This window comes from Choloepus didactylus, chromosome 16 (genome assembly GCF_015220235.1).
Source record: "Choloepus didactylus isolate mChoDid1 chromosome 16, mChoDid1.pri, whole genome shotgun sequence".
NCBI lineage: Eukaryota > Metazoa > Chordata > Mammalia > Pilosa > Megalonychidae > Choloepus > Choloepus didactylus.
The window spans coordinates 72,432,595-72,446,090 of NC_051322.1; the positions used below are offsets into that span (position 1 = coordinate 72,432,595).

The window sequence follows — 13,496 nt, forward strand, 5'->3', positions numbered from 1 at the left end:
TTTTAAGCTACTGTTTCAAATAAACTCTGTACTTCAATCATAAAAGAAATGACAGCCATTACTGATCACTGTGCCAGATACTGGGCTCCATGTTTTACATAGAATCTCATTCAATCTTCACAACCATCTAATACACAATCACCATAAAATAAAATATGGTGATGCACATTTTAAAATAAAATAGAACAATTTTCTTTGGACTCTACACTGAACATTTTAAACTCATTGATAAATATTAGATATAATAGTTAACATAAGATTTTTAAATTATCTGATTAATTCCAATCTCCTCCATCAAATATTTAATCAAATCCACAGTAAAACAGTTGAATTATCACATGAGATTGTCACCTCTTTTCTGAGTCCTCAGCCCTTCTGAAAGAGCACTAATGTTTCAAAATGAACAAAAGAAGAGTGGCAGAAAAGACGGTGATAATCAAGTTACATGGGAAAATGACTAAACTAATTTAGTAGTATTTATTTTCCATTTGTGACAGAGCTTTTGAAAATCTTTGGTAAAATGGATTTACAATCTTGATATTTTAAATAAAAGATTTAGTTTTGCTTAAGTTCCTTCTTTCCTACATGATTTTCAGCACTTAAAATAATATAATGGACAACACTGAAGGTACAGGTTTATCTTTCACAATGCCAACACATATCAAAGCAATACCACTTACCTCCTTTGCACTCTTAATTTTAGTCAGAAATGTATGCAGCTCCATTGTTTCTGCAAATAGTGCTCGACATACTGCCTGGTAATGATTTGGTGCCTCTGATTCAGTGGGGAGATGAGCAGCACATAACTACAGAAAAGGAAAAAAACAATCATAGTGTTTATTTATAATTTTGTGGTTTTTTCTTTTTTTTTTTGGTACCTTAAAAACAGACACACCCAGAAAATATCCACATTTTCACATCAGATAGAGAGGAAATTCCTCTCATCCAATGCTTAATGCATCAGAAGAGTAACTGTAAAGTCTACACAATTACATGGGGAAGTGGTCCATTCAACAGGACTGAGGAACTAACAGGATCTAGTTAACTGCTATTTGAAAAGGACAGAACACATGTCAAAGTTTGGATTGGGAACAGGAAAGCAACTACCATTTATTGAGTATCTATCCTAATCCAGGATTTTTTAATTCAATTGTGGTAATATATATATAACATAAAATCTGCAGTTTTAACTATCTTTAAGTGAACAGTTCAGTGGCATTAAATACATTCACGATATTGTACTACCATCACCACCATCCATTACCAAACTTTTTCATAACCCTAAACAGAAACTATATGCATTAAACAATAACTCCCCATTCCCCCTTCCCCCAGTCCCTGATAATCTCTAACCTATTGTTTTGTCTCCATGAATTTGCTTAATCTAGATATTTTATATAAGTGGACTCATAATCCCAGTATTTTTACAGTTATATCGAGTATACACTCTATTTGACATGGCATACATATATATAGCATAATATCAGTTATTCCTCGAACTAACCCTGAATTGTCCCCATTTTATAGAAAAGGAAACTCAGGCTAAGAGAAGTTAAGTGACTTGTCCACAGTCATGCAGTTAACACAAGGGAAAGGAGAATTCAGATACAGTGTAATCAAATTTGAATTTTGTGGTGTAGTAGAAAGAAGGTCAGGAAAACATGTGAACCAGAGGAGAGCTGTCTCATCCACAGATGGGGAACTGCAGTGGCGGAAGGAGGGCTGAGGGCAGCATGAGTCCACTGCTGATGCGTACAGTTCTAACGTCCTTATTAACAGATAGCCCACAATCCCCACAAAACTACTTGTGACAAAAAGATGCAATTTAACACCATGCATGATTTAGATAAAAAGTATACTGCCACTTATTAGATTGGAAAGACATCCTATCAAGAGTCTAGTGCATGGGAATAATTTTATTCATATATAATTGTTTCATTTGCATTAAAAAGCTATAAATTCTCCCTTATCCTTTACTATATGCTGTAAATTTAACATCAATATAATTTCTGAAAACATACATTTTATTACATTTTAATTTCTACCTACTGAAGAGTAATAGATACCTTTGTAGTTTTGTAACATTTCCATAATGTGGCTGTTATTTTCCACAATCCCTAACAGGCTAAGAATTGATTAATCAGAATCTTGAAAAACAAAAATCTCACAACCTTATTTATTAATCACAGAGCTACCAGTACACAGAGTGTCTTTGTGCTCAATTTTATTTTTACCCTGAAAACAGCTTCCAATATAAAATTTTCATTTTTGAGGTAAGGAAAGGCAACTTCTAAGATTTCAACTTTCTCTAACTAATCCCATAATTTTATATTCCAATTACATGATGTAAAAAATGGCATAAATAATGGCTTTCAAAATTTTCTATTGTAACTCACAGGAAGGTATATAAGGACTCAAACTCATACATATGTATATATTATATACACAAAAGTTTCATGAAACAAAACTTGGATGGACAAATGATTTCACAACCTATTAACAGGCTATGACTGACAATCTGAAAAACACTGGTGTAAAGTTAATAACTAGGGCTAAAAATGTTTTTAAAAACACAGATAATATGATCTTATATGCAGAAAATCCTACAGAACTTACAAAAATCTATTAAAGTTAATAAATAATTTCAGCAAAGTTGCAGGATACAAGATCAATACACAAAAGTCAGTTGTATGTCTATATACTAGCAACTGAATAATACAAAAATGAAATTAAGAGAAAAAATCCATTTACAATAACATCCAAAAGAACATTTAGGAATAAATTTAACCAAAGAGGTCTGAGACTTGCATATTGAAAACTACAAGACATTTCTGAAAGAAATTAAAGGCACTCTAAAGAAATGGAATGCCATCCAGGTCCACATTGGAAGATTTAATTTTTTTAAGATGGCAATAATCTCCAAGTGATCTAAAAATTAAATGCAGAAAGAACCTAAGATGGTGGCTAGGAGAGACAGGGCAAAAAAAACACCTCCATGAAAAATACTAGATAGAGGCCAGAAAGTGACCCAGAACACCAGTTCCAGTGATGCAACAGCTGGACAAGGTCTGCTAAATCCACAGGTACCATGCACTTGGTGAAACCAGGAGTCTGTGTTCTAAAACGAGTAAGTGAGCTGGCTGAAAGTCCAGCAACCATGCTGTGGTGTGGGGAAAACATGGGTTGGCGTTTGGAGGCGGACTAGTTCTTTTTTAAAAAACCCCAAAGCAGCTGCAGATACGGCAGCGAGAATCACACAGTGAAGCGCGGCAGGCAAGGGCTGTGTGAATGTCTCAATATATGGCGTGGAAGATAGCCTTTCACACACCCACTGCTAGCTGTCTCAGGGCAGGGGTGGGCAGAAGTTAGCCAAGGGGGGGACAAGAACCGCACCCCTTGCAGCCATCGTCCCGGTGGGCTGGGAACGCTCCTGCCCGGCGCTGGAGCCATAGCCCAGAGCTGCACCAGGGGACCCGATGAGGCAGGGGGTGTTTCCGGCAGCACCGCACACACACCATGGTGTTGGGTATGGACAACAGCCTTTCGAGCGCCAACGGCTGGATGTCCTGGAGCTGGGAGCTGGGACGGCGGTGCTGTGCGAAACGGGGGAAATTAACAGGCCCCATTCAGCCGTCTTTACAACAGGCTGGGAGTGCCCCTGCATGGCCTGGCAGCCTGGGGTGTCCCTTGAGGGATGGCATGCACTTGTGACGTGGCACAGCCCTCCCTTGGCAGAGGCGCTGGAAGGGCACGGATGGGAAGAGGAACCTACCTGGAAATCCCAGGGACCCTACACCAATAACAAGGACTTGTGGGTCAATGGCAGAGACAATCTGTGGCAAGACTGAAATGAAGGTTTAGACTCTAGCAACAGCCTTAAATCTCCAGGAACACCTGGGAGGTTTGATTATTAAAGCTGCCCTGCCTCCCTAACCACCCAGACACATGCCCCACATTCAGGGCAGACAGCACCAACAACACACCCAAACTTGGTGCACCAATTGGACCCCACAAGAACCAGACCCCCACACACAACAAAGACAAAGGTGGGGAGAACTGACTTGAGGGGAATAGGTGACTCGTGGATGCCATCTGCTGTTTAGTAAGAGAAAGTGTAGGCCACCAAACTGTAGATCTGACAAATTAGAGACTGGTATCTGAATAATCCTTCATATCCTAAAAGAACCCTATCAAGTAAAGCAAATGCCAAGAGGCCAAAAACAACAGAAAATTTTAAAGCATATGAAAAAACCAGACGATATGGATAACCCAAACCCAAACACCCAAATCAAAAGATCAGAGGAGACACAGTACTTGGAGCAATTAATCAAAGAACTAAAGACAAACAATGAGAGCATGGCACAGGATATAAAGGACATGAAGAAGACCCTAGAAGAGCATAAAGAAGCAATTGCAAGAGTAAATAAAAAAAATAGAAGGTCTTATGGAAATAAAAGAAACTGTTGACCAAATTAAAAAGATTCTGGATACTCATAGTACAAGACTTAGAGGAAGCTGAATGACTCAGCAACCTCGAGAACCACAGAAAGAAAAATGAAAGAACAAAAGAAACAATGGGGAAAAAATCGAAAAAATAGAAATGGATCTCAGGGATATGATAGATAAAATAAAACATCCAAATTTAAGACTCATTGGTATCCCAGAAGGGGAAGAGAAGGGTAAAGGTCTAGAAAGAGTATTCAAAGAAATTGTTGGGGAAAACTTCCCCAACCTTCTACACAATATAAATACACAAAGCATAAATGCCCAGCGAACTCCAAATAGAATAAATCCAAATAAACCCACTCCAAGACATATTCTGATCAGACTGCCAAATACTGAAGAGAAGGAGCAAGTTCTGAAAGCAGCAAGAGAAAAGCAATTCACCACGTACAAATGAAATAACATAAGACTAAGTTGTGACTACTCAGTGGCCACAATGGAGGCGAGAAGGAAGTGGCATGACATATTTAAAATTCTAAAAGAGAAAAATTTCCAACCAAGAATACTTCATCCAGCAAAACTCTCCTTCAAATTTGAGGGAGAGCTTAAATTTTTCACAAACAAATGCTGAGAGATTTTGCTAATAAAAGACCTATCCTGCTTCAGATACTAAAGGGAGCCCTACCAACAGAGAAACAAAGAAAGGAGAGAGAGATATAGAGAAATTTAACACACATATATAGAACTTTACACCCACTATCACCAGGATACACATTCTTCTCTAGTGAACTTTCTCCAGAATAGACCATAGGCTGGGACATAAAACAAGCCTCAATAAATTTAAAAAAATTGAATTTATTCAAAGCACATTCTCTGACCATAATGGAATACAAATAGAAGTCAATAACCATCAGAGACTTAGAAAATTCACAAACACCTGGAGGTTAAAAATGAGGGGGAGATGAAAAAATTCCCAGATAATCAAAAGCTGAGGGACTTCATCGCTAGTAATCAGTCCTATAAGAAATGCTAAAGGGAACTGTGCAGACTGAAAGGAAGGGACACTAAACAATTGACTGAAACCACATGAAGAAAGAAAGATTTCCAGTAACGATCACATGGTAAATATAAATACCAATACTACTGTATTTTTCATTTGTAACTCCACTGTTTACTTCCTATAGGATCTAAAATACATAAACTGTAATGATAAATCAGTGGTATTGGACTCAATGTAAAATATGTAATTTTTGACAAGAACTACATAAAGGTGGGGGAATGGAAAAGTATAGGAACAAAGTTTATGTGTCCTATTGAAGTTAAGTTGGTATCAAAGAAAACAAGATCATTATACACTTAAGATGTTAAATTTAAGCCCCACAGTAAACACAAAGCAAGTATCGGAGAATATGATCACAGAGATGAAAAGCAGAGTATGGGTTACGAGAAGTGGGGGAAAGGGCAATGAGGAGTTAATAAGAAATGAGTGTAGCGTTTCTGTTTGGGGTGAAGGGAAATTTCTAATAATGGATGGTGGGAAGGTGACGGCATTGCAACATTGTGAATGTGATTAATCCCACTAATGGAATGCCTGGGAAGGGCTGGAATGGGAAGATTTATATTCTCTATATGTTTCCACAATTGAAAAAAAAGACAGTCTAAATAGATAATGACAATTAAATGCCATAGATGATCCTGGACGAGATCTAAGAATACAGGAGAAAAGGCTCAAAAGGCCACAATTGGGACATAAGAAGAAAATGAAATATAGAATGTAAACTTTATATCAATGTTAAATTTCTTGAACTTCTTAACTACACTTAATGTGATTACATAAATGAATATTCTTGTTCCTAGGAAATGTATATGTGAATTATATTATTTGTTCAAGGATGTGTGCAACTTGCTCTCATATGTTCAGAGGACAGAGCAACAGATGATAGATGATAGACAGGGAGGGAGGGAGGGAGGGAGAGAGGAAATAAAGAAATGGTAAAGTGACAAAATATTAAAGTTGGTAGATTGGGGTATCGGTGGAGGGGGGTTGGTATATGCTGGAGTTCTGTGTGGGGTTTGTATTATTTTTGCAACTGTTCCTGTAAGTTTGTATTTATTTCAAAATAAAAATTTAAAAAAAATTAAAAAAAAAATTACATGCAATCCCTGGAAACACTAATCCTAAAATTCATGTAGAATTGCAAGGGGTCTCAAAGAGCCAAACAATCCTGAAAAAGAAGAACAAAGTTACAGGACTCAAGCTTCCCAATTTCAAAATTTATTACAAAGCTATGGTAACAAAAGCAGTGTGGAACAGTGTTATAGACATCTAGACAGATGGAAAATAATTTAGAGTTGAGAAATAAACCCATACATCTATGGCCAACTGAACTTTGACGAAGCACAATAAAACGAGGTATGCTTGTATGTTCTTTGTAGAAATGTCTATTGTTTGGTAACCCATGACTCTTTTTTTTAAAATATGCCAATCTCTTTGCTGATTCTTCACTCTACAGCTATTAATTTAAATGTCCCCTTCCCAGCTTACCCTTTTAAAAATGCATTCTGCACCCCTTAATTCCTCGTTGTTGTTCTTTATTACACACTCGGTTCATTTTTTTTTCTCAGTAATTACTACAACTTATAATAACCACAAATTGAATTTTGAATATGGTGTGAGGCAGGAATCATTACATTTTTCTCCATGTGGAAATTCAACTGACCTGGCACCATTAACAACAAGAACAAAAAAGGTCTTTTGCTACTGCTCTGCTGTGACGGCTTCATCATAAACCAAGAGTCCAAAAACGCATGGATCTATTTCTGGACTTTGCCTTTTATTCCACCAGTCTACTCGTCAGTCCTTGTGCCCTATCTCAATATTGTAACTTTTTAAGTCTTGATATCTACTAAAGTCTCTCCCCCCTCCACAAAGACCCTCTCATTATAAGTACTTTGTTACTCTTGCATTTTTCATTTCCATTTTAGGAGAGGTTATCAATTTCCAGAGAAAAATCTGTAGGGATTTCTACTTGGGCTGCAAGCATCCTTTGGGGAGAACTGGTATGTCTCAATTTGTTTAGATCTTCTTTATTATTATTACCTCAATAATATTCTATAGTTTTCTGGGTAGACGTTTTACATGACTTTGTTTAGATTTATTCCTAGGTATGTGGTTGTTTGGGATGCTATTTTTATTATGTGTATATATGATTATACATATTTTTATTATATATAATTTCATATTTTAATTTTAATATTTCCTAAATTTTTGTTCCTAGGATTCAGAAATAACTGATTTTATATACTGACCTTGTATTTAATGACCTTGCTAAAATCACTTACTAATTCTGAAAGATAATCTGTAGATGCCTTTGTATTCTCTACATAATCATGTCATTTATGAATGACTATAGTTGTATTTCTTCCTTCTCAATCTTTATAACTTTAATTTCCTTCTTACGATATTGCACTGGTTAGGACCTCCAGCAGCAGGGTGAACAGAAGTTTTTCAGAAAGAAAACTTTATTTTTGGAATATATTTCACTAGGTAAAGAATTCTAGGTTCTATATTAGTACTTTGATGATACCACACCTGTGTTTTTTAGCTTCCATTGCTTCTGTTGAGTTGTATTCTAATTGATGCCATTTATCCCCCTGAATGATTTCAATATTTTGTTTGTCTGTGGCTTTTAGTGGTTTTACTAAAATGAAAATAGATGCATTTTTCACTTTATTTATCATGCTCGTGGTTTGTGGATATTCTTGAATCTTGAATTGGTGTTTTTATCAGTTTTGGAAAACTCCCAGTCAGCATATTTTAAAATACTGCTTCTGTTCTCCATCTTCTTTGCTTTCCTTCTAGGACATCAGTTACACAAACTTTCTTCTGATCTTACCCTGTGTTCTAGTTTGCTAATACTGCCTGAATGCAAAACACCAGAAACGGATTGGCTTTTATAAAGGGGGTTTATTTGGTTACACAGTTACAATCTTAAGGCCATAAAGTGTCCAAGATCACACATCAGCAATCAGGTACCTTCACTGGAGGATGGCCAGTGGTGTCCGGAAAATCTCTGTTACCTGGGAAGGCACATGGCTGGCATCTGCTCCAAAGTTCTGGTTTCAAAATGGTTTTCTCCCAGGATGTTCCTCTCTAGGCTGCAGATCCTCAAAAATGTCACTCTTAGTTGCGCTTGGGGCATTTGTCCTCTCTTAGCTTCTCTGGAGCAAGAGTCTGCTTTCAATGGCCATCTTCAAACTGTCTCTCATCTGCAGCTACTCTCTCAGCTTCTGTGCATTCTTCAAAGTGTCCCTCTTGGCTGTAGGAGGCTCGCTCTTTCTGTCTGAGCTTATATAGTGCTCCAGTAAACTAATCAAGGCCCATGCTCAATGGGTGGGGCCACACCTTCATGGAAACTATCCAATCAGAGTTATCACCCACGGTTGGGTGGGGTGCATTTCCATGGAAATAAGCTAATCCAAATGTTCCAACTTAATCCCCACTAATATGTCTGCCCACAAGATTGCATCAAAGAACATGGCTTTTTCTGGGGGAAATATACACAAACCAGTACATTCCACCCCCTGGACCCCAGAAAAACACGATTTTTCCATATACAAAATACATTCATCCCATCACAATATCACAGAAACTTAAATCATTTCAGTAATAATGGTTAAGTACAAGATCCCTTCAAAATCAATTAAAGACGCGGTTGGTCCTAAGGCATAACTCCCCTCTGGCTCTGTACCTGTAGAAAATTAGAATAAGTTATCTGCTTCCAATAAACAAAGGAGGGACAGTCATAGGGTAAACATTCCCATTGACATAAGGAGAAACTGAAAGGAAAACAGGGTTAACAGGACCAAAATAGTTGCTAAATCCCACAGGGCAAACTCCATTAGATTTCAAAGTCTGAGAATCATTTACAGAAGGATGTTGCATCCTTGAGGCTTGAAAGAGTGGGAGTCTAACCCTTCCTAAGGGCCCTTGTGGCAGCCCTTTCCTCTCCAAACGCTGGGGTGAGTGCTCCAATATATCCACACATTGCGGAGACCACCTTCTCAGCCCCACCCTCCCCAAACATCAGGGCAGCACCTGGATTCTCTTCCATCTCCGGGGCACATTCAACCCCTTCAGAACAGTGGGGTGATGGCCAGGCTCTCCCCAGTCCCCTGGGAATGTGCTCCACCCTCTTTGAGGCCTGAGGTGGCAACACCTTTCCTGAACATCGAGGTGGGAGGCCCACCCTTGACCTCTGGGGCAAACTCACCCTTTCCATGCCTGTGGGCCACTCCGCTCTCCCAGCCCGAGACCTCTTGACTCCAGACCTCAACCTCCATTGCTCTGTCTTTGAAGACATTTTTTCTTCAGTTTGTTCCTTTTCTGTGTCCTCCAGTCCTGACCAGCAGTGGCTCTCATCTGTAGAGAACTTGCAAAAATTCTGTTGGCTTTGCATGAAAAACACAGGGGTCAAAGCCGTCAGACAACAGGACTTTCCACAAATCCGTTCTGCTTAACTCCTTCTCCAATCTTGGCTTGTACTGAAATGGCGACTGGGTTCCATGTTTGGTTACATCCTCATGTTGGGCTGCAGCTTCTGGGGTTTCACCCCTTGGAAGCCCGGAGTTTTTCATGCCATTAATTTCTGGTTTCTTTGAAACCAAGAGTTCAGTTCTCAGCTATCTCTGTCCTCTTGCATCTTACTATAAGCTGCAAGTAAAAGCCAGGCTACTTCTTCTATATTTTCCTTGGAGATCTCATCAGCTAAATATTCCAGGTTGTAGCTTTCAAATTCTGCCTTCCATCCAACACCAGGACTCAATTTTGCCAAATTCTCTGCCACTTTAAAACAAGGATCGCCATTCTTCCAGTTTGCAAAGACACATTCAACATTTCTGTTCAAGGCCTCATCAGAAGTATCTTTAGAGTCCATATTTCCACCAACAGTCTCTTCAAAGCAGTTTAGGCCTTTTCTATCAAGCTCCTCACAATTCTTCCAGAACCTTCCCCTAACCCATTTAAAAAGCCGTTCCAACATGTTTGGTATTTGCAAACTCAGCAGCACCAGCACCCCACTTCTCTGGTACCAAAATCTGTTCTAGTTTGCTAATGCTGCTGGAATGCAAAACACCAGAAATGGATTCGCTCTTATAAAGGGGGGTTATTTGGTTACACAGTTACAGTCTTAAGGCCATAAAGTGTCCAAGATAACATATCAGCAATCGGGTACTTTCATTGGAGGATGGCCAATGGTGTCTGGAAAACGTCTGTTAGCTGGGAAGGCACGTGGCTGGCTTCTGATTGCTCCTAGGCTGCATTTCAAAATGGCTTTCTCCCAGGATGTTCCTCTCTAGGCTGCAGTTCCTCAAAAATGTCACTCTTAGTTGCGCTTGGGGTGTTTGTCCTCTCTTAGCTTCCCCAGAGCAAGAGTCTGTTTTCAACAGCCGTCTTCAAACTGTCTCTCATCTGCAGCTACCCTCTCAGCTTCTGTGAATTCTTCAAAGTGTCCCTCTTGGCTGTAGGAGGCTCGCTCTTTCTGTCTGAGTTTATATAGTGCTCTAGTAAACTAATCAAGGCCCATGCTCAATGGGTGGGGCCACACCTTCATGGAAACTATCCAGAGTTATCACCCACGGTTGGGTGGGGCGCATTTCCATGGAAACAAGCTAATCCAAATGTTCCAACTTAATCCCCACTAATATGTCTGCCCACAAGATTGCATCAAAGAACATGGCTTTTTCTGGGGGATATAATATATACAAACCAGTACACACTCTGTTCTATATTTCTTTATCCTTTTTGTTTCTCCATGCTTTATTATAGATATTTTCTACCAACTATATTCCACTTATTCATTCCCTCTTTGGCTCTAATTTGCTGTTAAATCCATCCACTGTGCTTTCTTTCAGCTATTGTCTTTTATGGTTGTCAAATACTCATTTGATTCTTTTTATATATTTTCTAGCTCTCTAATGAAAGTTTCAATATTGACTCTTAGAACCTTGAACATCATTTAAAAGTCAATCTGATAACTTCATTACCCAGATTCCTGTATAGAAACAATAACATTGTTAGAAACAAAGTTTTTAAGAATTTCATTAGCATGGATAGGATCTTGGTATACATTTTCAACAAACCTTGAAATTAGCAGCAAACTTTGAATAGGCAGAAGGCTAAAAAAAATACTGCTTACTCTAATACATGTGAGAATATTTTAGACAGAAAACAAAAAGTATTTGAAAGTAGACATGAGAAACTAGGGGGAAATGTAGAGCTATTAAACTTCCCCACCAGGGGAATTCCTCCTATTTTCTTCAGCAATACAGGCTCAAATTCAATAAGCCAAACCCTCGAACTAAAAGCTTGCCCTTATGAAACTTCTCTCTCCTATGGCAATGCTAAGCCTACTTATAACTATGCCTTAGAGTCAACCCCAGAGAACCTCTTTTGTTGTTCAGATGTGGCCTGTATCTCTAAACCAACTCTGCAAATTAACTCACTACCTTCCCCCCTATGAGGAACATGACTCCCAGGGGAGTAAGTCTCCCTGGCAACATGGGACATGACTCCCAGGGATGAGCCTGGTCCTGGCATTGTGGGATTAACAATGTCTTCTTGACCAAAAGAGGGAAAAGAAATGAAACAAAAATATTTCAGTGGTTAAGAGATTTCAAATAGAGTTGAGAGGTCATTCTGGAGGTTATTCTTAAATATTGTATAGATATTCTTTTAAGTTTCTAGTGTTTTAGAATAGCTTAGAAGGAAATAACTGAAACTCTTGAACTGTAATCCAGCAGCCTTGATTCTTGATGATGATTATATAACTATATGGCTTGTGTAGTGTGACTGTGTGATTGTGAAAACCCTGTGACTGAGACTCCCTGAATCCAGTTAAGAGCAGATGAGTAATAAAATAAACACAAAAAGTATAGAAATAACAGAGGGGGGTAAAGAGTATGGGATGCTTTGGGTGTTCTTTTTAATTTTTAAAATATTTTTTTATTTAATTTTTTCAGAGTAATGAAAATGTTCTAAAATTGACTGTGGTGATGAATGCACAACTAAGTGATGAGACCATGAGCCACTGACTGTATACTTTGGATGGATTAAATGTTGTGTGAATATATCTCAATAAAATTGCATTCTTAAAAAAATACTGCTTATGATACTTACTATTTTGAAACTTTTTTCCCCAAACAAACAAGCATCATTATTTGAAGCAATTTACCCAGTACAAGAAAACCTTTATTTGCTCAAATCAAAGAAGTATGCCAATAACTCAGAAATTCAATTTATTATATACTGGCCCCTACTATGAGTTAAATTGTATCCCTAAAAAGATATATTGAAGTGAGCCTGCAGAACTTGTGAATATGAATTTACTTGAAAATAAGTTCTTTGAAGATGCAATTAGTCCATATGAACTTGAACTGGATTAGAGTGTGCCCTAATCCAATATGACTGATGTCTCTATAAGAAGAGGGAAATTTGGACACAGACACCCAGGGAAAAAGGTATGTGAAGATTGAGGCAGAGCCTGCAGTGATGCCTCTACTAGCTAAAGAATGCCAAAGAGTGCCTACAACCAACATAAGCTATAAGAGAAGCATGGGGAAGGAGCATGGCTCTGTTGACACCTTGATTTGGTACTTCTAGGCTCCAGAACTGTGAGAAAATAAATTTCTGTTATTTTAAGACAGGAATTTGTATTAATTAATTATGGCAGCCCTAGGAAATTAATACAGTCCTTTATCCCTACCTGGTGGCAAAATATTACACAGTAAGAGATCATAAATTTTTTTATAATACTTACACATAATTAACTGAGAATACAGTTTATGTTTAAAGTCTAAATTACAGGGCATTTAGCAATTCAAGCCACCCTTTGGAAATGTGCTCAAATTCTATCACCACAGTAGGGAAAATGGAACAATCAAAATTGTATCTTCTGACATCTTCCGAATTTGTCATATTACAGATACTTTGTTAATAATATCAGAGAATACTTTCTCGTAATTTAATCTCAGCTCCTTAAATTCAGATCTGTTTT

General features: G+C 38.0%; 1 protein-coding gene across 3 annotated transcripts in view; it reads right to left on the reverse strand.

The window, feature by feature from the left end:
* The window catches only part of SPIRE1 (spire type actin nucleation factor 1), a 286,381-nt gene that overhangs the window by 126,523 nt on the left and 146,362 nt on the right, over positions 1 to 13,496 (reverse strand). For all 3 annotated transcript variants that reach the window (XM_037805905.1, XM_037805906.1, XM_037805907.1), the window contains one exon: positions 681 to 806. In XM_037805905.1, the coding sequence (XP_037661833.1) occupies positions 681 to 806 (126 nt within the window). The remainder of the gene's footprint in view (positions 1 to 680; positions 807 to 13,496) is intronic.